This window comes from Pseudopipra pipra, chromosome 1 (assembly GCF_036250125.1).
Source record: "Pseudopipra pipra isolate bDixPip1 chromosome 1, bDixPip1.hap1, whole genome shotgun sequence".
In the NCBI taxonomy this organism is placed as follows: domain Eukaryota; kingdom Metazoa; phylum Chordata; class Aves; order Passeriformes; family Pipridae; genus Pseudopipra; species Pseudopipra pipra.
This window is the reverse complement of record NC_087549.1, coordinates 73,988,971-74,014,994: the sequence shown is the minus strand read 5'-3', so window position 1 is coordinate 74,014,994 and position 26,024 is coordinate 73,988,971. Positions and strand designations below refer to the sequence as shown.

The window sequence follows — 26,024 nt, the reverse complement described above, 5'->3', positions numbered from 1 at the left end:
CCCGCTGTGTATGTGCACTGATGTATATTGTTGCACGGGATAAAATAAAAAGAATTTCTGCAGGCTGCATAATAAATACTATGGTAGGAGTGTGTACAGTGTGGTGAACCTCCTTGCACTGAATGGTTCTGAAGCTATGAAGGCATTCATCTAAAGGGAGTCAGGTCTCACATTAGAGCATGTAATGTCTAAAACTAAACCCAAACGATACTGCAGTACTGCTGTGACAAGGTAGGGTCACAGCAAAATGCGTACGTTGGGCTGGGGGTTTGGTGTAACTTACCTTTGCCCCACCATTGTTCCTGCTGCCAGTGGCACAGGCACACTTCCAATTTCTAGGAGTTCAGCTGAGTCCAAAGTACCCTTGCTCCTCCCCAGCACCTGCTTTGAAAGTAAATCCTTGGGTGTTCGTACAGGCCCTATGGCAATACTGTGTGAGAATGTCTCAGGCAGCTTTTCCTCTGCCAAAGTACTCAACAGTATTCCCCACCTCTGGGTTATCTCCCATGAGGATTCTGGTTATTTTTATAGAAATGTGGCTGGTGAGCATGGTCCAGGAAAGCAGTATTTTGGTGTCACTTGGAGCATTCAGTTGTATGCCACCAAAACTGCTTTTGACTCCTGTAAATCGTGGAGAGAGGTGTTTGATGGTGTTTTGTAGCTCATCTTGTTCTTCTGGTGCTGGCTGTCTCCACAGAGCCCATCTTACCATACTTTTTTAACTTGACTTGAGGTGCAGGAAAAAATAATGAAGGCTCTCTAAAACCTGATTTGTTGATTGTTTATAGACATACTATAGTTCAGGTGGGGATTTTTCTGGGACTTTTTTTTTTGTGCCTGAAAAGGGATAAACTTAATGTAAATAGATGCTGGTAGTAGTCAGACATCCTTTGTTGGCTATAGAAACTCTGCATTTTCACAATTAACACTAAGAACTAAACATGTAACAATATTCTTTTTTTGTTTAGTCAAGTGTTTCGGTTGGTTGGTTGGTTTTTAGCATTATCTTCTCATTCTTAAATTATTCTGCTTCCCTGGGATTTTCCTTCAGCACATCTTATTTTACAAAGACAATATAAGTATAGAAGAATCAAGTTTTGCGTAGTTGAATCATGATGGAGGATTCTTTATATCACTCAAATAGAATTAAGTAAAATGTTAGTCTTATTTGTACCTAAAACATTTGAAGTAGATACAGGATGCAACGGTTACCACTAATAAAGGTTTCCATATTTCAGGACATCTTGATTAAGTATTTTATTGCTCAGCTTCCTCAGTCAAAGATGCTAGAGTTTGCAAACTTATATAATGAGGCATAGGAATATGCAGAAAAGTGGTTGATAATGAATTTAAAACTTTTTCTTTAGAAAAACTAAAAATCAAAAAACTTTTTGCTGAAAAATTTATTAGGAGAGTACTCTGTTAATTATTATTTTTTGTCTTTTCATGTATTTGATGGGAGTGCATAGTCGGTTGTACTGATCTCTTGTGAAGCTGGAAAACATCTAAAAGGAAAGGACAAAAAAGTGCACCCTTTTATTCACTCGAGCAGATTTGGCACAGTTCTGTGACAGCCTAAAGGCTCCCTGCACAGACACGTCGGGTTGCTTCAGTCAAGAATATTTTTCAGGCCAAAAGCAGGAAAAGCTCAGTTAAAAAAAAAAAAAAGTAAACAATATAAAAAAGCAAAGTATATAAATTTAAACTATGGCAAATTCTAATAAAGTTTTTCTAGGGAAACCCTTTAGATGTTTCTCTGCAAGGGTGAGGCATTGGTTTGTAACTAAGAAATGGCAGCTTAGTATGCAACTATACTGGATTGTTCAAAAGCTAAAGATCATGAATTTAACTAGGGAAAATAGCACTCTTTTCATACCAGAATATATTGATATCCTTGTAGGAGCAAATACAATTTTAATAGGGAATCGTAGAATCTTTTAGGTTGGAAAAAACCTTTATAGTCATTGAGTCCAACCATTAACCTAGCTCTGCCAAGTTCACCACTAAACCATATCCCCAGGTGCCACATCTACACATCTTTTAAATACCTCTGGGGATGGTCACTCCACCACTTCCCTTGGCAGCCTGTTTCATATTCTACATATACCAAGAAGGTAGCGTTTGGATAAAAGTTTTGGTGGTAGATCTGTTACCTTGACTATAAGAGTTACATTATTTATTAAAAGACCATTACAGTAGTGGTGAGGAGAAGCATGACTGTGCTTTACGGAGTCCCTTCCAATTCAGCATATTCCGTGATTCTGTAATTAAAACTTGAAAAGCCAAAATGTAGTAAAAATTTATTGCAATCCTAAGAGTAATATGAATACATTACAATGTTTTTATGGAAGTCAGATGAGTGATATTAAGGATCACAACTAATTAACCACAAGTGATTCATTGAACATAATGAACTTACATTTTGTACAAGTTTACTGCTTAAAAAGGGCTAAGCTGGAATTCTTGGAAATGATAATTCACTCTTTATGCACAGACTTGATTTTCTTTTCTTGCTGATTTGGATGAGGTGGCATAGGCTTTTATATCAGTGTGTTCTTGCCAGCAACATTTAGTAATTCATTCTGCCAGACAGAATGCCACCTGAGACATTACATTTTTTTTCTGTCTGTTGAGGTGGTATCTATCACATAGAAATCTGGATACTGGAAGAGGGACTGTATAGTGGAAAGTAATATATTACTTATTATGGATTATGGTAATTACAGAAAGGAAGATCAGTCTCAAGTACCAGTTTGTCAGCTGAAGCTGCAGTTATTTAGTGATTTTGAAAATCAGGCAAAAGGAATTTAAAATTGTGTTATTTCAGAAACTGTCTGTAGTCTCCACCACCCACTATTTCAAAAGGTAATTTAAATTAAAGTCATTTATTCCAGTAACTTTGCAGTTATTATTTTTTGTCAGAGGACTCTGGCAATGTTTATCTTCAATACGGTTAACATCAGTGGACTTGAATTGCAAGCATTTTAGTTGACTGTCTCCTTGAAGGACTATCTTCTTAATCTATGAAATCTCACTACAGTGAGTCACTATAAACCAGAGATCATAGGTATTTGGAAATTGAGGATGATTTATAGATTTGAATTTGTCAGGTTAGCACTTATGATGTCACCTAGAAATTAAAAATCCTTTTAGAACTATTTTATGTGTATTAGGTAATTATTCCCTGTTTTAGCACTATCAAATCTGATAAATAATTAACACAAGTTCTTTACTGTAAAACTAGATCTCAAAAAAGAAGCTTTTAATTTCATTTACATTATTACTGTTCAGAACATAGATATTGGAGGTGTATTCACATATTCATAAGAGATTCAGCATCTGTTGGGAAAAGGGAAAACAATTCAAGATTTAAATCCATTTACTCATTAAAAATAGCATTTATTCTCAACTTCAGAAAGAAATACATATAGTTGTTTGAAAAGTTAAAATAATTTCAGTCTTTGTTTTTTTAACCAATGGATGTGACAGTTAATTTTGTTCTTCCCTGTAAATATCTTGTAAAATGTACAGAAAAATGTTCTAATCATTACTGTAATAATCAGCTCACTGTTATCAAAAGAATGGTTAGTATTGAGTAACTTCAATCCTTTTTGTATTCTTGGCATGTGAGAAAGACCTATATTGAAGCATGAACAGAACACAACTTTTAGGAACGTGTACTCATTGCCTAATTGAATATATAATTCATTGTATCATTCATTTTAATATATCATTCATTTTATATTAAAAAAACCCTACCTAACCAATCCTCTAGTGTGCATGCTCATTATATTGAAATTAAGACCTTCTGTTGCTTAAGTGCTTTGTACATAGAAGCACAAACACATCTAAATTTACTCTCTTGTGTAGGCCAATTGAATTAACTTAGCTGCACATTTGAATAATATAAAAATGCACATAATCATCAGTAGAACCAGGAATCATAATTTCTTTTAGAAATCACATGTAACTATTCACTTGAGAAAGCCATTTATAGTTTTCTCTATAAAAATGGAGAATCAGACAAATGGAAGGATCCAAAAAAGCTAAGTATGTTCATGTTTTTGCTTTGAAATAGTGTAGTTTGTCTGTCAAGACCAAGAGGGCATTTTCTATATATATGTTTTAAATTTCTTGATTAAGAAGTAAAGATTCTTCCCTCCTGCTGAGTGAATGCTGTGCAAGTCATTCATTAAAAAATATGTAAAAATATGTATTTTAAGTATGTTGTTTATTATTAAGTCAGTTCTTTTATTAAATCATTTCCTTCAGAATAGATTTATATCTAAATATTCATGGCACACTACAGAATCGTTTAATTAAAAATTAAAACTTTTGTTTTTCTTATTTCAGTTCAACAGAAGAGCAGTTTCACTGGCAAACGCAAGGTAATGTACTTATCTACATATATGTATTGCATATATTCTCTCTCAGAATGATCATTTTTTCCTAAATAAGATGGAGTGGAAAACCCATTTATTTATGTGAGGTTTTTTGTTGTTTACATGTGGATTTTTTTCATTGCTAGTTTGTGAAAACTCTACTTAAAAGCTAGCAAAATTTGTGAAAAGTTGTTATGGTTGACAAAAAGAACACTGAAACTAATGTAGAGTTTTGAGAGGGGGCATTGCTAAATGTGTCTCTAGTTTTCTTAAGATTAGACCTGAACTTTCTCATTCTGTTTTCAAAAGGATGGCATAATTTTCAGTATGGCCAGCCTCCTCTGAATGTGTGATCTTGCTATCAGCTAGTCCTTCATCAACTGTGAATGCTTAGTCACATATCACTGGTTTTACCATTTGTCTTGTAACTGGTTTTATCTTTTGCTCTTCTTTGACATTTTCATGTTATTAATTTTATCACAGATGGTCAGAAGGATATAGAAGATGAACTCACCACTGGTCTGGAGCTGGTGGACTCATGTATTAGATCACTGCAGGAGTCAGGGATACTCGATCCACAGGACTATTCAGCCAGTGAAAGTAAGTTGCTAGAAATATGTGTTTTAGAAAATTTCATGCTTTAAAACTGAATGCATGTCTTTTAGTGTTTTTCTTGATTATTTTCTTATATTGGCAGAAGGCAATGTAGTTGTGAGCAAGTAAATTTGCTTCCTTGCCTATGCAAGTTAATTTTTGGGTTTGTTTGTAATGGAGGGAATCTTGAAGCTAATTTTTCAGGAAAAACAAACACAAGCAAACAAACAAACCAAAACAAACCACATGGAGTATATTTTAAGGAAAATATTTTGTAGTTATAATGTTCCTGCACTTATACTTTAAGGTCATGTCGCAAAACTTAAGCATCACCACCATAAAAGCACCTTTCAAGCAGCAGTTTTTGACCGTGCAAAAGTAATAAAAAGAAAAATAGTGTGTGGCTGTTAAAAATTCTGATGTCTCATTGTAACCACTTGGCCAGGTACCTGATACTCCTTAAGACTAAAATTTTCTAGTGGATAAACAGATGGAAATAGATGAACTTTTTAAGATGATGCACAGAATGGCAGCTGTAGCAAAGCTGTTGGCTCACTGGTCATTTACCAGCCATTCCATTTGCAGAATTATGCAATAGGTTCTTGGCTAGGACCAGCCACTGGGGAAGTGAATCAAGTCTAAACAACAGTAAAAGTGAACTAGGGACTTGCCACTCAACATATTTGTAGAGAAGATGTCTACCAACACTTGTGCTCCTGAGTCACACTGAGACAAAGTTTTCCAAGGTGTTAACAGGTCTGTTGTCTGGTATAGCACTAGATGATGAAAAAGCAGGTTACTTCCCTAATTTCTTTCCTTTTCCTCAGTCTCCTATCTCGTACTCTGTTCCCATCTGCTGAAGTATATATCCACTTTCGTTTCGCTCCCACTGCAGCTCCTGACACTGGCTTGGCTTTTCAGTTTTCTCTGGTATTGCTCTACATCTCCTTCGCTGCTCAGTTGATCCCCTGCTGCCTAGTACCTTCTGACTGAGTCACATCTTTTGGGGTGGCTGCCCAAATTCAGTTTTCTTGAAATCAAAGGGGATAATCTCCCCTTCATCAGGAAAGGCTGATGACATCCACCTTCTGCAAAGCGTCTCTAGCAATGACAAGTCATCACCTGCAATGTGGTAATCAGGTGACAGAAGGAAGATATTACACACTGCATGGAGAATTTTAATTTGTCAGAACATTTTTCATTCTTTTAAAACAAGATTTGCAGTAAAATTCACAGCTGACAATCCTGGGACAGTAGAAAATTTTTCACTTCTCATGTGCATAAGATTTCTGGGCCAACAATGTCACTAAAACCTTTGTTACAGTGTTGATCTGAACACAGTCTGTGTGATTGACATCTCTGAAGATGTTACTTGATCTGAACAAAATCAGGAAAACATTATGAAACAATGTAAGCCCTGTTTTTTTCTTCATTCGTGAGTGAGGGGAAACAGAACAGATTAGAATGATAAGGATTGCCTTCAAAATGTGATTCTGTGATAGAAAAATGAAACTGGCTAGATGGCAATAGAGGAGGTTGGAGGCAGAGAGGGGCTGTCTTGGTTGGGAAACTGGCTGAAGAGATGGAAACTAAGAAAAAAATCTTAGGGAAAGATGAAGACAGTACATGGAGCAAAGTCTGGGTATGTGAAGAAAACTAGTACTAAAGAAATTTCTTGAGAGTATCACAAGAAGCTAAGACACAACTAGGAATTTAGATAGATAGAAAGAACAATAAAGAACATGAGCAAATGGAAAACGGTGATGGAGAAGAGGAGCAACAGAGATGGATTGTGTAGGGCATCAGCAGGGGAGGAACTGAGGTTTGTTGGAGCAGGAGGTCCAGACAGAGTGTTGAAAGCTGAGCTTGCCTGGCTGAATGATTTGTTCATGAGATCGGAAGTTAGGTGGAAAGAGAGGGAACACAGAGTGATGAGAATGACAGTTGAGAAAAGGAAAAAGTGATAGCATTATGGACAGGACAGTAGCCGTACCTAAGAAACATAGGTTTGGAGAGAACAGGCAGGAGCACATGCTCACAAGGGAGCAGGCTTCCCCCTAAAGAGCTGCAAGTTTGGTTTTCATTGTCAGGAAATATCTGTGAAGCCTTTTGTCACAGTGCCCTATATTCCTCTGCTTCAGGCACAACTAGAATGTAATGAAACTAGATTGCTATTTGCTGTTCATGGTTTTAATTAAACATCAGATCTATATGCCAAAGCTAACAGTTGCATCTCTGCTAATCACTAATAAATAACAATTAGGATGTCATATACTGGATTTTCTTTCTGTTTTGGGGGTCTTTTTTCAGTTTAGAGTAAAATACCACAAACACATCAGACAGTTAAAATGTTATTGTGTCAAAAGTACCAAAGTCAAGGCTGTCTGTAAACCATAATTCAAATTTCTTATGACTGCATTATAAAACAATTATTATCATGCCCTATTTTGTACATTTTCTGTCCATGCTTCATTTACCCCGAAGCTGAGGGGAGAGTGCTTCTGACTTCTCTAAGCAATGAGTAGAACACACATACTCAATGAAAAGAAAAATCTCATATTTACTTAAAATTTGTGTCCCTCCTTCATGTCCTAAATTTTTCATGTTATAGTTGTGAAAACATTAAAAGTATCTTCTACTAATGCTTTGTTCTGGGTGTTCCCAATTAGGTGTGCTGAGAACAAGCAGAACAGAACACTGTGGAAGCACAGTATCGAAAAAAAAAGAAGTGTGATACAAAAGGAAATTTAAAGCTCTCTCTGAAAATGTCTCACACACAGCATTTATATTTCATAGACACCTTTGTTCTTAATCCTGTCAATCTCCAAATAGAAAATGAAGTCTATATAGATGTCTCACTTAACAGGTATTCCAAAAATTGTTATTTGTGATGCATCTGAAGTAAATGTTGGGTCATAGAATAATCCACCAGGATGCTGGGTTTTTCTTAATTTGTATTGGACATTTTTCAATGGAGGCCTGAGGTCATGCAGTACAAAATGAGGCAGCTACAAAACACTGAATAGTTTTGCATTTTGTGCACTGTCTGTAAGACAAGAAAGGAGGGGAAGAGGGATAATTCAGAAAAGGAAACTTAGTCTGGCATTTCATAACTTTTGAGCTCCTAACTTGACAATTTTAGTTATGTTTACTTCTTCGCAGTTTGACTGCAAAGCTGTATTTTAAGTAACAAGACTGACTCTGAGGAGAGCATTTCCAGCCTGCCATGACAGTTCTAGTCTAGTTGAAGCAGATTTTTAAAATCATCATATGAAAGCCTGCCCAGGGATGTAACCACAGCTTCTTTTTCTGAATATCTAGACTAGTGTGCATCTAGTCTAATGAGTTAATCTATCAGTAGCTCTGCCTTTGTAGAGGATTAGTGTGTCTCTAGTCAGAATCTTTACGATTCGGTTTCATGCACTCTGATTTTCTCAGACCTAGCTTTAAAAAGTCATCACGTAGCAGTCAGCTGCTATAATACTCTAAATCTCAAACATCACTTCACATGTGCTATTCCTTTAGTAGCAAATAAAAGCCATGAAAAAAAAGGCAAATGGGACAAGTCACATGAAAGGGGCTTACACAGGAGGGGTTCTGTATTGCTAGTAGAGATGCTCGCTAATTATCTTTACTGAATGTGAATCAGCAAATGTAAAAAACCTTAAATATATAAAGCTCTTATTAATTTGGTGAAATGAAAGCAGAGTGATCAGTGGATTAAAATTACTCAGACAGGCAGATTCGTGACTGCTGCAAGCTCTCATACAAGCTTCCTGTGGTTTTGCTGACCCTGGGACAAGGTTATATCCAGCTGAGGGGAGCTCCTGCACTGTTGCCCATCTCTTTCTTCTGTCCCAACCCAGTATAAATTGTTTTCCCCAAACCATGTGTTTCCAGTTACAAGTGACAGACGAAAAGTCAGGAAACTTCCAGAATTTTGCAAGGAGCTGCATCTGACTTAAGACATGAACCTACACCTCAGTGGTCCAGTTCCCCGTACTGCAGAGATTTCTCTTTATGTAGCTCTAGATCTGTCAAGATTGTGTCACTCCAGTTTACATCAAGCATAATATAGTTTCTGTGGCATAAGAGGGGAGTTCAGTTTGTCCTAAGTGTTTGCAGGGATGTCATCAGCAGAACTACAGTGGTCCACACATACCCTCAGCCCCCGAGGGTGGGCATGTACAGGCTGCTACTAATGTCAGTGGCCATTCGCTACAGTGTGTCCTAGGGACCAGCTGGGTTCCTCAGCGTTACTGTGAGGGCACTCCGTCTGTTCTCCTCTCTGCTCTACATTGCTCTAACACCCAGCATGGCTGGCTGCTCCTCTCTGAAAATATTTCTTCCTTCCACCATTATGTCTCTCTAATGGGAACTCAAAAATACTGCTTTTGCACACATGAAGATAAGTAGCTGTCACTTGAAATAGGATCAGGGAAAGACCAGGGACGTGAGAGCCAAGGTAATCACATATAAGACACTGGAGACGAGTCATGGAATAGGGATGGGAATGCACAGTAAGTGTAAGACCTGAAATCACTGGGCAAGGAAACATGCAGAGGAACAAACTTTAGCTTAGGACAGAGATAACACCCAGGATGTTTCAGACTTAAGACACAGTAGTACTGAACAGTGGCTGTAGCTCAGGAAAGGTATTTTCATGGCGGAATTGTTTAATTTAGTGGGGAAAGACGTGTGAAAATAAGACTGTGCAAGGGCTGAGTATGCATTGTAGAGACCAAAAATTAATATTTCAGATTAGAAATCTTGGAAAGATGTGGGATAAAGGAAGCAAGAGATTTTTTTCCTCCCCTTCCCATCACTGCATCACTGTCTCAAATCACACAACTACTTCAGATCCATTCCTTTTATGACCTAGTTAATGCACCTCCTTTTTTTTTGTTTGTTTGGGTTTTTTTTTGGGGGGGTGGTTTGTTTTTTTTTTTTTCTTTCTTCCCCCTCATTATATGTAAGAACAATTGAAAAAGTAGAAAACTGCATGGAAGGAAGGAGAGCAAACACAGATATACAACTGTCTGAGTGAAGAAGAGTGGTTGCTGAGAACATTTGTCTTTAAGCTTTGATAAGGTTCAGTCTGGCCTGCAGATAAGTGGGAAAGGTCCTGATGAATTTCCTGAAGCCCCTAGATGTCCATCCTGTGTAACACAGAGAAACTGCAGTCCTCTAAGCAAGCCTTAACACCAAACTACCTTTTCCTGCCAATGTTTGTAAATTTGCATTTTAGAGATGGGTAGTGTAAGATAAATGTGGAACGAGAGGAAAATCTGGGTCCTATATTTCTTTCCCTTCTACTAGTTCCTCTGTACCCCTATCCCTGTAGTTCATTACCATGTCTCATTAGAGGACTGTCACAATACTATCATCAAAACAATTTCTGAGATGATAATTAGCTGAAGCTCACTGAATCCTTACAGAACATGCTGAGTCCTTACAGTCTCTACTGAATCCTTACAGGCTACAGTGGTGGAGACAGGCAATGGTTTTTTCCTCTGTCATGGCATTAGCAAAAAGAGGGTTGGATGGACTGCTGAGGTTATTGAGTAAATCCACTGACACTTTTTTCCTAACTTAAACCACAAGCTCAAATGTCTGCTAGTCTAGAAGTCTCTAATTTTACTTTAAGGTATCTATACTTAAATCTTTCATGCTTTTTCCTTTGCTTCATCTTCCACAAAGTGAGCATAAGACCAGTCTTCAAAGGATTATGGGACAGAGTTATGGAGCTTTTGTTGTTTACGTTTCTAACTGAAACAGAATCATTTCACTGTTTTTCACTTGCTTAATCACTTCATGTGACAACCCTCCTTTTTTGCTCTCTGAATCAATACCACAGACTGCAGCAACAGAGTTCTAATTGACATGTATCAAAAAGCCTCTTGGATCATTCTCCCAAATATCTTGATATTTTTTAAATGCTACATGTTAAATTTCAATTAAAGAACAAGTTAGTTTATATTAGAATTGCTGTTTTTCCTGTCCAACATTTTCAGTACTCCAGACAAATTTTTTTCCTCACATTTTCTGGATATATTTTATTTATATCTGTGACCCTGTTGTCCTGGTGCTCAGGATTAATTGCAGAATCCAGCACACTGATAAGGGAATAAATACAATGTAGATTTAATATTACCGTCTTCTTGGCTAAGGCCATTTCATAGTGCACTGCACTGAGGCTACATATTGACAGAATTGCAGACAGTTAAGGATGTCTAAGTCCTTCTGGGGAAGAAAAAGCGTGGACTCAATTCCACAATATATTTACTCTTTTAGTCATTTGAAACTATTTGCCCCAAATGCAGCACAAATAAGTAGCAGTACCATTTATTTAGATGTTGATTTTTTTTCCTCTGAAGAATGATTTATGTGGCAAGAACACATTATTTTTATCGCATGCACTTATATGTAGATGTTGCATTAGACAGATATAGTTTTCACATAAATAACCTGTCTAATTCTGAGGCTAAAAAGATAGGCTAAACTCTTATTTTGTTCTCTTAATTCATTTTTGTTTCAGCAATTTTTTGTAATAAGAGAGATCCTCCTTACTCAGCACAAAAGCAGATGTCCCAGTTTGAAAGAGCACTCCTTGTTCAACCTTTATGATTTTCAGCCTTTATCAGCTTCTTTATTCATAGATACTGAAAATGGATTGAAACAAAAAGGCACTATTTACACAATGAATGTGTAAAAAGATGTGTGTTTATGTGTTTTCCATCCTATAGCTCTTGTTTTATGAAATTGCCACCTGTCAGATGGCTGACACACTCAATGAGATGAAATTTGGCATCAGTGGACCTCACAATTTTTTGATAGATGAAGTTATTTCCATTTGATTATCTGCTCTGAGAGCCAGGGCGATCCAGCTGAGTCATTCTTTGTGCACACAAAGGAGGTGTTCTCGTGGGATCTCTTGGTAAACACACACACTAATAAAATCATGTGCTCTTTAAGTATGTTTTAGAACTGAAAAACACCTAGGAAATGTGCATGCCCCTCTTTTATTTCAGGATTGGAGTCTTTGGAGTAGGAGTGGCAGAAATGCATAACATCGGTTACACTATCTTTCTGTCTGCTGCATTAATGCAAACCTGGCAGTTGTCTGACTCAACAGTTCATAGCTCCAAATAAATCTCTCAGAGTATGAAGTCTGAAGTCTGAGGAAATTTTGATTTTTTGCGGAAACTTCTGTTAGTATTGCGTTATATTTAGGTTAAATATTTATAGTTGGACATTTTGGATGCCTCTCCTTATTCCATTCATCTCTTCTAATCCAAGTTTTTTTGCCAATCTTGGCTTCAAAACTTTGGGGTTTCAAAATCATCTTTGCCCAATTTGTAATGAGGCAAATCTTTTTAAAAGGGTGGTCTCACAGTTATTCATTGTATGTTCTCACAGATAAAGTTGTACAAAAATTCTCAACTCTGTGTCAAGTTCAGTCTTTTGAAGTAGTTATTAAGCATAGATTCCTGAGAAATGGGAATAAAATGTTGTTTCCTTTACCCACCTCCCTGTTCTATCCCTAGTCACCCTAAGTGTGAGTGTGAAATAATTATTAAGTCATTTAACATTGTAATAGCCACTGGCTGATTGCAAACACCAAGACCTGCAGTCCTCAGAAGGAGATGGATGTCTTTACAAAATAGCTGGCCATGAAAAATTTCTGTAGATTCATTGCTAAACCCCACAAAGATATTAAGATTTGATAAAATGAAACAGGCTCTAGTGATCCTGAGAGCCACCTCTTACATCTCAGCATCAGTGTTTACAGCCAGTGATGCCTCAGGAAATGCTCCGTCAACACTAAGCATCCTAAGCTTGGATTTTATTGTTTTCATCCTTTGTCAAAGGCAGAGTTCAAAGACATTGAGAATAGCACCAGATGAAAAGATATAGCTCAAACACTGTCATTCAGTACTCCACCACTTCTGCTCTTACGGGTATTAGGATGGTAAGGGCCAGATAAAACAGGCACATCTTTGCTGCTGACATATCACATCCTAGTAAATTCATGTCCGTGTTCTCACTTTAAGAACATAAGCGAAGTTTTCCTTTATGGTCTCTTCACTTATGCAGACAGGAGGAGGCCACTGCAGAGAGTCAAACTTAGGAGCAGAGTCATAGTATGGGCTTTCACCACCAGAATTCCTGACAGACTTTGGTATTTATTTTATCAGCCATGGTCCACTGTGAATTTCTGACAGTGGAGTATTGAGGACTGTGACTCAGGTCTAGCCGATCTTATTACTCTTTTGTTCACTGCCTGTCTTCAATTTCATATGTGGTTGCTGCAGGAAAGAAGCCTGGTGATGGCTGAAGGAATCATCAGTGTTCAGGGAAGCAGTTTATGCTTTTTCTGGTTCCTCAGGAGTGGCGCAGAAGTTGCTGTGGGCACCCACTTGTGCAGGGCTTCAATCATCTCGATTCTTCTGTAGCCCTTCTGTAGATTGGTAAGATGTCTGGGCAGGTTTATAGGTTTTCTTAGGGAGAAAGCACTAGAAGTCACTGGCAGAACTGCTGTTTAAAAAGTGATGGCCCAGTACATGCCCTTACTGTTGGACCCAAACTTCTGCAGGTTCCCTCTTGCAATTTCCTCTCCTCAGGAAGGAATCCCCAGCTGGACACCCACACCATCTTTATATCCATCCTTCTCCCTTACTGTGCTCTCTTGCCTTGTCTTACTGCCGTATCTTTCTCTAAACCACCCATTTCTGTCTTATCACATCCTTGTCTTTTGCTTCCTTTCTTGTTTCAATTTCCATCTTTTATCTTCTTCCTTTGTCTTTAATGTTTTCACACATCATGAAATAAGGCCTCAGTGTCTTGCCCCCAAAAGAGATGATCATTCATCCTCAGAGGCAAAAAAAACCCCAAACCCACCCATTTTCTGTGTATAAGTGGCCTTGCTATCCTGACTTTTCACATGCTTTCACAATAACTTGAAGCAAATTCAGATTATGCATTGATGTGTCATGTTGGAAGTCCAGGAGTAACACTATGAGAACATTGCAATTAAGTAATTTCTAATTTACCTCCATTTCTGCACAGCAGCCTACAGGCTGAATTTTTGTTTCAGTGTGCTGTGACCTGTAACATGGAGTTTCCTGGAGTTTCCTTATATCTGCTTATATCTGTAAGATGAAGCACACTTTTCCATACTGATAACCACAATATTACTTCGTATCTCTGAGTTTGCTTGTCCTGAGATGAATCTGATTTTGGTACCTGGTGTCATTTAATGCTGTGCAACTGACTTGAAATCCTTGCTTAAGGAAAACAACCCCTCACAATCTAGCCTTAGTGCTGTAGTACAAAATGTGAATCTCAAATTGACAGGAGCAGTAACAGCAGGTAAAACATATATGGAGTGGGGAAATGGAAAGATGAGAGTCAAGACCAGGAAAGCAGGAACAATTAGTAGCAACATCAAAGATGGATAGGAGTAGTGATCAGCTTGTAATGCTTAGTCTATGTCAAACACAAATTCTGCAGGAAGCAGTTACTGAAACTCATTAGAAAATGACAGTGTCTTATAGTAGCATCTGTAGGAGCAGAACAAAGAAATGCTTTTGGCATTCGAACCTACAGCGCAAAAGAACATCAGTAAATATTGTGCCTGTAGTACAGTCCAGGAAACAAATGCACCACATCCTTACAAGAGACTGATAAACCACTCACCCTACTCATGCCTTAATGGCACGCCAGTCAGTGCATACTTGGCACAATCAGAAGTGCCAAGAGCCACATCATTCTGGGGTCTGCTGATGCCAGCTTGTGAGCATAAGCAATATGTAGATGCAGCCTTGAAAAAGAGGTAGTTGGCTTGTTAGTCTGTGTAATGTGATGTACATGGCACAGAAAATGTTGGCAGGTATGGATTTGGATTTGATTTTTTTTTTTTGTGCTACACTACGGCTATGCAGTTTACATAGCTTTCAATTAAGTAGGATTTTTGTGACTTCTGTGGTAATGCAGAGTAGAGAGTTGCCTCCATTTTTTTCCATTCTGGCCTTATAAATGGAGAAATTCATTTTCTGAGGATAATGTGAGAGCAGAGAGTGGGGCACATTTGTGGACACAGAAAGAGAAAGCAGAAGGATGCACTTTCTGGTTTATGGCAGAGAAGGTTTAGGCGGATGAAAAAGATTGTAATAAAATTTTGACCTTTTTGACTTACTTTTTAATTGACTTCTGAGGCAGTGCTAAGCACATTCTGAACTGGCTCACCTCAGAGACCAAACAGTAATTTTCTTTTGTGGACAGAAAAGATTTGGGACTTAAACCTGTCAAAGGTCAGGGAAAAATGGAGTTCTACCTCATACAAGAAGACGAAACCTGTTTTGTGCTAGTAGTTAAGTTTATAGAACTACATAATAGCATAATAGATCTGCTGATATCTTTTGTATTAGATCCACATATCTGGTGAGTAGTTTTATGGACTTTTATAATCAGAAGCTGTTGAGCACTTTTTTTTATTTTCAAGTCTAATTTAGGTCTATCAGACAAGATTAATTTTTTTTATTTTCTGATAATGCATTCAGCTTCTATGTGCATCATGATTGTTTGATGTCTATAACCATCTGATTTTATTTCCTAGTGATAAAAAGGGAACATGTTAGTTTAATGCTATTGATAGCAATTTTAGGCTACACTAGGCACAGAGGGTGACTAGAAACACCTGACATTAACAGTTGGTCTTCACAGGTATAAAATACTTTAAAAAAATAGGATTCAGTAATGCAAAATATGTTCTTAATTTACATGTTTGGAATTTTTTTTGCGTAAACAGAACCCACACTCCATTTTAAATGTAGTTATTCTTTGAAAAATGGTAGACTGACAATGAAAACACAAATTAAAAAATAACAATTTTTAATGCCCAAAATCGGTGTTTTCCAAATGGAAACATGGCAGTTCCTTCTGAGCTGGATCTTCCTGCCTATGTTGCTGCATTAACAGTTGCCTCCTCCTGCATGCATATTTCTTGTTGTGGTCACATTCAGAAACATATCTAATCCCATCCAGGAGCCGTGCTTAGATACTGTTGTTCTGTGGTTCCACACTCTGATCTTTTAATAGAGAGCAAACTTCTGTTACAGTGAAGTGTTCTGCTACTCCTAGAGTTGCAGAGTTTCTCAGAAGTAGCAAGGTCACCATCAGAAAGACTAGAGGATACTATTTTTCCTCTTTGTGACCTCTGTAATGCAGAAATGTAATTTAGTTGTTATCCTGGCTGCCCATCTTGTTTTTGTGTTGTGTCTGTCTGTTACTCCTGTAAAGCACATCATCCTAATGGCCAGTGATAAATTATCTCTTTCAGAGACTATGTGATTTCAATATCTGCAGGGTTTAACAAGTGATTTAATAAAAGATGATTAATCTTCTACAAAAGAAGTTGTTTAATCTTGAGGTCAATGAAAAAATCATAGTACTAGGTTATCCTTGGTTTTAATCAAAATTTAAGATAGCTTATCTTTAAAAAAAAAACAAAAACAAAAACAAAAAACCAAAACAATCAAAAAAAAAAAAAAAACCAAAAACAAACCCCAAAACTAGAGCAACTTCTGTATTCTGATTTTATATATGTATAAGTCTATTCTTGCTCAGTGTTTGTATTTTGGTCCATTTTTCTCTAGCATGTTCAGTAATTTCTCTCATTAGTAATGGAACTCAAGATCTTTTCTTACTGTCAAACATTGCCAAGTCTTGCTTATGAAAGAAGGTCTGGCTGGTTTTATATTTCATACAAACATCTGGAGTAATGCTATGTGTGATATGGTATAGAAAGCAAAATACACACTGTTGGAGTAGTTAACACTGAAGTTAACTACTATTGAAGTAGTTAACACTATTTCAGGATTGCTTAGGCATTGCTATGTTACCTTATTCCATGAGGTAAAAAAAAAACCTTTCAGTAATCAAAAAAGAACTATTTACTGTTGGAGTTGAATGCAGCCTTATTTTTTTTTTCCTATGTCATTAAGGTTTTAAGTTTTTCTACTACTTCTTGTGGACATTTATGTTGCTTTGCTATCGCTTGGAGTAGAGATTTATTATTTCAAATCCTAGAAAACATCTCTCTTTTCTTGTTACAAAATTGGCACAAGTTGTATCTTGTGTGAAAAAGGCATAAGATAATCGGAATCTAATAAAACTAGTTTCTATTCCCAGTTCACTTACTCTTGAAATAAAGTGTTCTTCATCTTTCTTTCCAATAGTAATTAGGTCAGAAGTAGAGTTAGGGATATCCTTGTATTGTTCACTTACATAATGGTACAACCTAGTTTTTGCATCATTTATCCAGATATATAATTTATAGAATTCTTGGATGAGAATGAACTTATTCCACACTTGCAAATGCATTCCACTAAATCCTGTTTTCCAGTACCTAAGAATAGGTTCAATAGCAGTACTAAAGCCCTTTTCTGTATTTGTAGGTAGAACATAGCCCTCTTAATGTGGGTAGAGCATGGCATTGCATGTAAATCACTTCCCTTTTTTGTAAAACAAGTTTGTTTTCAGTGTGCTCATTAAAGAATTGCTGCTTCTCATCTAAAGAGATGTATTTTGTTCATAACAAGGGAGCTGTTTGTGATTTAGGAGTTAAAGTATTTATTTCTTCGTTTTAAGTATGCATTTGGTCACCAATCCCCTGCCTTTTTTTCCTCCTGAACTTTCTTCATTATTAGGGTATAGAATTCTTTTGCTGTATTGCAGCCTTGTAATTTTTTTTTCTTGTAATATAAAGCTACTGATACCTTTAATATTTAATATCTCCTAGAAAATAGATGTTGAAATATTTTCTTAGTACTATTCTAGTACTAGTCCTGGATTTGGAGGGAGAATGGAGGCAATGCTTATGACTATTGTTATAGTATAGCTGCTTGTTATATTCTGTTTGAGCTCTAGCTAACAGTTCGCTCAAAAGCCCTTCTTTTCCTACAGAATCTGTATGACCAGTTGTAGCTGACAAGATTTGTTTTCAACTGCAGATCTTAAGTTTTGCTGTGATTTAATCTCTCCTTTTACTGTCTATAATTAGGAAAATGTCTTCTTTTTATGACAGTCACAAAACTCTCTCAACTAGTTCACAGGGATTTTCCTCATTGCTCCCTGCCTCCACTACTTCTGCCTTTCCGCCTTGCATTTTTCACAACTAGAAAATGGGGAAGGTCTGTACCTATGTGGCTGCTTCTTGACACCCCCTGTGGTACTTGCAGGGCTTCCCTTCTGCTCCCTCAATTTCTCTGCTTTCCAAAACCATCCTAAATCATCTTAGCAAGAGAGAGTTTCTTCAAAGAATGTTTCAGATTACCTCAAAAGTAGGCCATGGTGGAACAGAGGGGTTTAAAACAGACAAACAAATGTTCCTTACCCTTCCAATTTGGAGAGAAAGTTTACTCCTGGTCCCAGACGGAGCAGCTTAATTCTGGGAGCAGGATTTAGAAAACAGGCTGTACCAGTGAGATGCCAAAGAATTTAGTACCACTAGGAATAGGTCCATGCACCTTGTCATTAACTATCACCACATCTTCTTTAATGCCAAAAACTGTGGAAGGACACTGGCAGGTTACCATCAAAAGTATCTCTAGTTTTGTTGTTCTTTCAGTCTGGTTCCTGGATTCTTCCAGCATCCTAAATACAGTTAAACACTCAGAAACTGACTCACCACTTTACAGATACCTGCCCTGACTTTTTATTTTATTACATCTTTTTTTAGTCATCCATTCCTTTGCAAAACTGAGCAACAAATAGAACCCAGCTTTAGGATGGGTTAGTGACTGCTTACTAGGAGTACAGACACTTTAATGAGCTAACAAAAAAAGTAGGTTGTAGGGTAGGAATCAATATTTTGCACTCAAACTAAATGACCTGAGAGGCAGAAGAAACAATAAGTGATGACTTTTTGGTATTTGAAGTCCTTAATTAGGATATACTAAGAGTTAGGAGGTGGTTCCTCTCGCTGGGATGTGAGGCACCCCAACCTATTAACTCTATAAATGAATGTTTAAAGGACATTAAAGGAGTTTTGCTAGTGCTTTCTTTCAACTGTTACCCAAATGAGCAAAGAATGTGTGAAGTGATTAATTACACTAATTAAAAACACTTTATTTACACTTACTTTATAATTTATCATTACTACTTCTGTCAGTTGATCGAAGGTGGGTGAAGTGTTGTTTATAATTGGTACGGTAGCTAATTAAGTGGTCGTTCAAGCAGGTTTTGGTCTATTTCCTTTGTCAATTAGAACTGGCATCATAATAGATGACTGACCAAATGGAAATGGTCAGTCTACACAATGGCAGAGCTCCACTTTACTACTTACTTGGAAAAGCAAGTCTGCCCTCAGAAGCCAAGTGACTTTAAATCTTAAGGAGAGGAAAAAACCCTTTTCCCTTCACTTGCCTGATATTTTCATTGGTAACTTCACATGAAAAACTCAAGTAAGAAGCATGCAATTATCTCATGAGGGCTGACTAGGTAAATGTTTCTGTTGTTTGTAGTGGAATTATTTGAGCCATTTCAGAGGTAATTATCGCATAGATTTAGAATACTGAATTAATCATGCCCTTATCTTGTAATAATATAATGTTGTATTTAACTTGTCATTATATGGTATTTATTTTATAACTGAACTAATAGATAATGTTTTATTGAATACTTTGATAATGATAAATTCTTCTCTATAGTGTAATATATTAGTCCTGTTTTGTAATTCAGGCTTTTTATTTGTCTGTTTGTTTTGAAGACTGACCATATTATTGCTATAGTATCACATGGAATTGTTACATGCTGTTGAAGCCAAAATTTTTGAAGTAGTCCATGAGATGCTGCAGTTTAAGGATTAGGAAACAGGAGGAACATTTTACAGAATCACAGAATCAGAATATGCTGAATTGGAAGGGACCCACAAGGATCATTGAGTCCAACTCATGGCCCACATGTTTGACAGGTGGACACCAGCAGTAGCTTGTCACTGATCTCCCAGGGGAGCAAATTCTGTTGTTTCTTTTGTGCGTTCATCCTTTAGAAGAATCTCAGATTTGGCTATTTAGCTTTGTGACACTGCAATGTCACTACAATATGAGATAGAAAAAGTATAATGTTCTCTGAGTTTGTAATGGAGGTAATCCACATTCCTACTACCTTAACTAACTTGCTGTCCTGTAGGTAAAAATACATATCAGAAATGCTGACTTTACTTAAATCTTATCAGACTTTCCCTTAAGAAACCGTCCTTAATAACAAAATGTCCAGGAAGGCTGAACATATTTTAAGAAAGAAATTTTAATGGTTCAGGATCAGGTCATCTCTATATGCTGAAAGATGAGCTGGTGGGAAAGAAGACCAGCCTGGCTGAACAGGGAGCTTTTGCTGGAATTCAGGGGGAAAAGGAGAGTTTATCACCTTTGGAAGAAGGGGCGGACAACTCAGGAATAGTACAAGGATGCCGTTTGGTCATGTAGAGAAAAATCAGAAATGCAAAAGCTCAGCTAGAACTCAATCTGGCCACTGCTGTAAAAGATAATAAAAAATGTTTGTATAAATACATTAACAACAAAAGGAGGGCCAAGGAAAATCTCCATCCATTATTGTATTTGGGGAGGAGGGGGAACATTGTCACCAAGAACGAGGAAAAGGCTGAGATATTTAACGTCTTCTTTGCATTAGTCATTATCAGAAAGACCAGTTATCCTCAGGGCAACCAGCCTCCTGAGCTGATAGACAGGGATGGGGAGCAGAATTGATCCCCTGCAATGCAGGAAGAAGTTGTTAGTGACCTGTAGTGACCTGTTGTGCCAATTAGACACTCAAAAGACATGGGCATGGGATGGTCTGAGGGTACTGAGGAAACTGGCAGAAGAGCTCACCAAGCCATTCTCCATCATTTATCATCAGTTATCACGATGGTTAACTGGGGAGGTCCCAGATGACTGAGGTTGGCTGATGTGATGCTTATCTACAAGAAGGGTCAGAAGGAGGATCTAGTGAACTACAGGCCTGTCAGCCTGACCTCAGTGCTGGGAAAATTATGGAACTGATTATCCTGAGTGAAGTCACACGGCTCATACAGGGGATCAGGCCCAGCCAGCACAGGTTTAAGAAAGGTAAGTTCTGTCTGACCAACCTGATCTCCTTTTAAGACCAGGTGATCTGCCTAGTGGATGAGGGAAATGCTGTGAATGTTGTTCACCTGAACCTCAGTAAAGCCTTTGATGCAGTCTCCCACAACATTCTTCTGGAGAAACTGGCAGCCCATGTCTTGGACAGGTGCACTTTTCCCTGGGTTAAAAACTCAATGGATGGTCAGACTCAGAGAGTGGTGATGAATGGTGTTGCATCCACTTGGTAGCCTGTCACTAGTGGGGTCCACCAAGGCAGTACTGGGGGCAGTTCTGTTTAATATCTATCAATGGTCTGAACAAGGGAAAAGTGCACCCTCAGCATGTTCAGGGATGACATTAAGTTAGGCAGGAGCGTTGATCTGCTGGAGAGTAGGAAGGCTCTGCAGAGGGATCTGAACAGGCTGGATCGATGAGGTTCAATAAGGTGATGTTCGGAGTCCTGCACTTGGGTCATAACAATGCCATGCAGCACTAAAGGCTGGGGTAAGAGTGGCTGGAAAGCTGCCCATTGGAAAAGGACCTGGGGGTGTTGGTCAACAGCTGGCTGAACATGAGCCAGCAGTGTGCCCAGGTGGCCAAGAAGGCCAATGGCATCCTGGCCTGCATCAGGAATAGTGTGGCCAGCAGGACCAGGGCAGTGATCATCGCCCTGTGTTCAGCACTGGTGAGGCTGCACCTCGAGTCCTGTGTTCAGTTCTGGGCCCCTCACTACAAGAAAGACACCAAGGTTTTGGAGTGAGTCCGGAGAAGGGCAACAGAGCTGGTGTAGAGTCTAGAGAACAAACCCTGTGAGGAGCAGCTGAGGAAGCTGGGGTTGTTTAATCTGGAGAAAAGGAGGCTCAGGGAAGACCTTATTGCTCTCTACAGCTGCATGAAAAGTGGGCAGTAGCCAGGTGGGCATCATGATATCTTCTCCCAGGCAACAAGCAATAGGACAAGATGAAATGGCCTCAAGCTACACCAGGTGAGGTTCAGGTTGGACATCAGGAAGAATTTTTTCTCTGAAAATGCATTGGAACAGGCTGCCCAGGAAGGTGATGGAGTCACCATGCCTGGAAGTATTCAAGAAACGACTTGAAGTGGCACTTGATTTTATGTTTTAGTTGACAAGGTGGTGTTCAGTCAAATGTTGGACTCGATGATCTTGGAGATCTTTTTCAACATTGATGATTCTATGATTCTATCATGTGTTTTTAAAACCTCACTCATGGTCTATTAATATTGCAAACAGCAGAATTTAATAGGATGTGCTTCTTTGCCCCCCATCTCTAATCAGTGTCAGTGTACTGGACCAGTCTCTCAGAACTTAGAAAACTGCTTACACTGGTAAGCTCCTTAGAGCCCAAGTTCCTACCGGGTTTCTAACATGAAGTACTCTTCTGCTTATGACCACTATGGGCTATGATTCAGGTGAGCTCTGCTACTTGCACGTCCACTAGACAAGTCATTACTCTCAGAAGAAAGGGAAGATGGTGATGACTCACCAGCTCTGTTTCCCAACCAAGATCCCTGTCTTTTCAACTCCTGTTGGTGCTGATGCCTATTTTTTGTAATTTCTCACTTAAGCTTCAATTGGCATTAATGACTGTTCATTGAGTCAAAATTCTATACCGTGCTGATGCAGTTTGGTCTTTGATGGTTTTGTTTTGTTTTGTTTGTTTTTTCAGTATAATCCTTTCTTTGCTTAATTTGGGCATCGCAGTGCCTGGGGTGTGGATCATGGTGGACAGCTGAGCACCCAGTTTCTCCTGGGGCTTGTTTCCACGCAAGTGAGGAAAGGAAAGCTACGTGCTGTACTCTTCAAGTTTGGCAATGCCATGGAGCATTGAATCCCCCATTGTTGCAGGAGGACTAGCAGAAAGAAACGTGGTCTTCAAATTTGTAGCAATAATGCTGATGTAGTTGGTTTCTGCTAAACATTTCTAATAATATAGCTACTCTTTCAGCATCGGGTTTGTTAAAAATTGATTTTATACTATGCATTCAGTTGGTACATTTTCTCTGTTAGCAGGCACCATTTCAGTGCACTTAGGATATTGTAAAAACTGATTTGACTCCTCTGAAATTGACATGCATATTCCAATGGATTTGAATATAGAAGCCTTAGCCCTTGGCAGTTTTTGAGCACGCGAAAATGGAAATTTTGGACCTTTCTTCAGTGTACAAGCTGGATTGTTCTGATGAAAGTTTTAGTTTGTGATTCTTTTTCTTGGTTGGTTTGGTGGTTGTTTTTTTCCTCTGCATGACATAAGAAGGGAGTGGAGGTGGTCTGAAGAGAGCAGAAATAATGGGTAAAATACTTCGTTTCCAAAGAAAATATTGCAGTTGAAAATAAAAAGGTCAAGTACTTTCACGATTTCGGTTTTTGCCCCATTTTTGAGTCAGCATGAATGATAATAGTAGCCTGGATTCTTTGTGTCACTTCAGTTTCCCATAATCAACTGTTACTGTGATGTCCTTGAATTAATAATAGTCTCATCATTTAAGACCACTCACTTCCTTGGTTTGTTTTTTAAATAGCTACACTGCACCTTATTGCAGCATTGCACATTGCATTTTCAGAAATAAAAGCAGTGGCTCATGAAGGGATACTGCCAGCACAGTACCCTGTCCCTCACAGGGTGAGTTGGGCACAGAACAACCTCAGCTGCTCGTCGAGGGGCTCATCCTGGAACTTTTGGCTCCTGCCTCCCCCTGTTCCCCCTTGGCAGAAGCAGGTAGATGCTGTGGGAGCTCTCCTTCTGCTGTGGTTTGTAATGGAGCCTGTAGCTCACCAGGTTACATTTATGGCCACATGCAGGGTACTAAATGCCACAAAGCAGCCTGTTCAGTGTAATGTCATGCTATGCTTTGTCAAATGAAGTATGGCAGGAAGACAGCAAGCCTGGGCTTCAGTGCTGCTCTCTTTAGTGATAGAACTTGGGGTAGGGCTGAGTCTTGGGCTGCCTCTGCTGCTCTTCCCTGTTTGGCTTGAAGTAAGTGTGCAAGACTCTCAGGTCATCCAGATCTCTTAAGATAATAAGTTTTGAAATAGAAAAATAATAGCCATATAATAGCCAACATAACTGATAGTAAGAGGGGTGGGTAATATAAACTAAGGAAACGGGCTTCACAAGAAGTCTGCACTTCCCCTCCCTGCCTGAATGGGAGATTCATTTTCCTCTAACCCTGCCATGCCTGTTACCTGGGTCTCCAAACCACAAAAGAAATTCCTGTTTCCTTTCTCTGAAAAGTCCTCTGGTCTCCATCACCTCTGAAGTTTCATTGTGGGTTGGCTCCTGATGTAGGCATATCCTCCATCTGTTTGTTTTCTTCTTGTCTGGTCTTCTCTGTGCTCCAGCAGCTTTCCACAGCTCAAGTGCACTTAGTGTCACAAGCTAGACACACAACCTCTCCCTCTCCCTCAAGCTCCTTACTGATCTGGGTTATAGAGGCCAAGGTGAACAGCCTGGGGAGGCTTGCACACTGGTCTGCTCAAGGTCAAGAGGAAGAGGAAGGTATTGTCTGCAGAACCTGTCCACCAAACAGGAGACAAGTTAATTACTATATCCTGCACCATCATTTGAAGTCAGTCCACAGCAGCGTCTCTTGAAGTATGATGGCTCTGACTTTATTTCCTGAATTTTTACTCTAATCTGTACTATTTGAATGCAGGAGGAAAGTGGCACTAACTGAATCAGTGAAAAATTGGCACTATCTACTATGAATAATCCAACACTAATACTCTTTCACAAAGAAAAAGATTTTTTTTTTTTAATGTGGTGGTGAAAAATATAAGGGAAACCAGGTAATTATATCTTCCTCATACTCCCAAATAGATACAAAATGTAGTGCAAATTTTTAAAGCAGTACTGGAAATCATCAATACCTGCTATACTAAACCTTATGAAGCCAAAAGGGTTTGTTTTAAATTGAATATTTGTATTTAGTTATGGTTCATTAAAGGAACAATTAAGACTGAATTGTGCTAGCAGTTAACTAGTGATATCAAGTGCCTAGCTGAAAATAGAGAATTTCCATCTGCCTTAACTATTCTGAAAACAAATGAAAAATAGTTGGATGAACTCTTTCTTATACCAACACAACAGAGTTTAAATTTTATCCAGAAAGAAACAGTAGGTTGTTGTCAAGAGCCATCAGCATATAGAAGGACACAAACTTCTCTTCTAGATGAGCTGCAGGCTTTTCAGAAGGTTTGGCTTTACCTTCAGATTGAAATCTCAAGAATGTTAATGAGAAAAGCAAACAATTTTTTTCCCTATCGGACAAGGCAGGACTGCTTGTAGTCCCTAAATCCTGAAAAAGGAACTTGTGTTTTTTTCAAGATCATGTTGATTGATTTAAAATATATCTTATAGTTTGTATGCTGAGTTTAGACTTGGATACTTAGAAGTGGGCAGCTACTACTTTATTCTGTGTTTGTTTGGGCTTATTTAAAATTCTAGGTTTATTTAAAATATCTATCTGGATGTGTCTCTCAAATTACTTTGTAATTATTGAAATGCAAATATGTTTTAATTTTTCATTACTGCTTGTTAAGGTACAAAATAAAAACTGCAATAGAGTATTGTAGTGAAATTAAAACCATACGCTCCAAACTTCTTACATTCTTTTTTTTTTAATGGATTGGATAAGTTTCTTTAAGTGCATGGAAGTGTTTAAACTAAATGGAGCAGGGAACCCATGTATGTGTTTCTAGATGGTGATGTAAATCCCCTAGTGAGCCACAATAATAGGAAAGCAGCACTTGAAAGCCAGATGCAATGAAAATTTAAACATATTGCGTTCATAGCATGTGATAGTTTAATCATTATTTAAGCTTTAGAAATGTCACAGCATAATTACTTTCAGAATGAGTACAAACACTTTCATGCACAAAAATTGCTTTCTTGCTGCAACT

General features: G+C 38.1%; 1 protein-coding gene across 12 annotated transcripts in view; it reads left to right on the top strand.

Moving 5' to 3' along the window:
* CTNND2 (catenin delta 2) overlaps positions 1–26,024 on the top strand; it is a 632,676-nt gene that overhangs the window by 329,210 nt on the left and 277,442 nt on the right. For all 12 annotated transcript variants that reach the window (XR_010432020.1, XM_064661566.1, XM_064661477.1 and 9 more), the window contains 2 exons: positions 4,354–4,388; positions 4,866–4,982. Coding sequence is in view for 11 of the 12 variants with exons in the window: in XM_064661566.1 (XP_064517636.1) it covers positions 4,354–4,388; positions 4,866–4,982 (152 nt within the window). In the remaining variant the exon portion in view is untranslated. The remainder of the gene's footprint in view (positions 1–4,353; positions 4,389–4,865; positions 4,983–26,024) is intronic.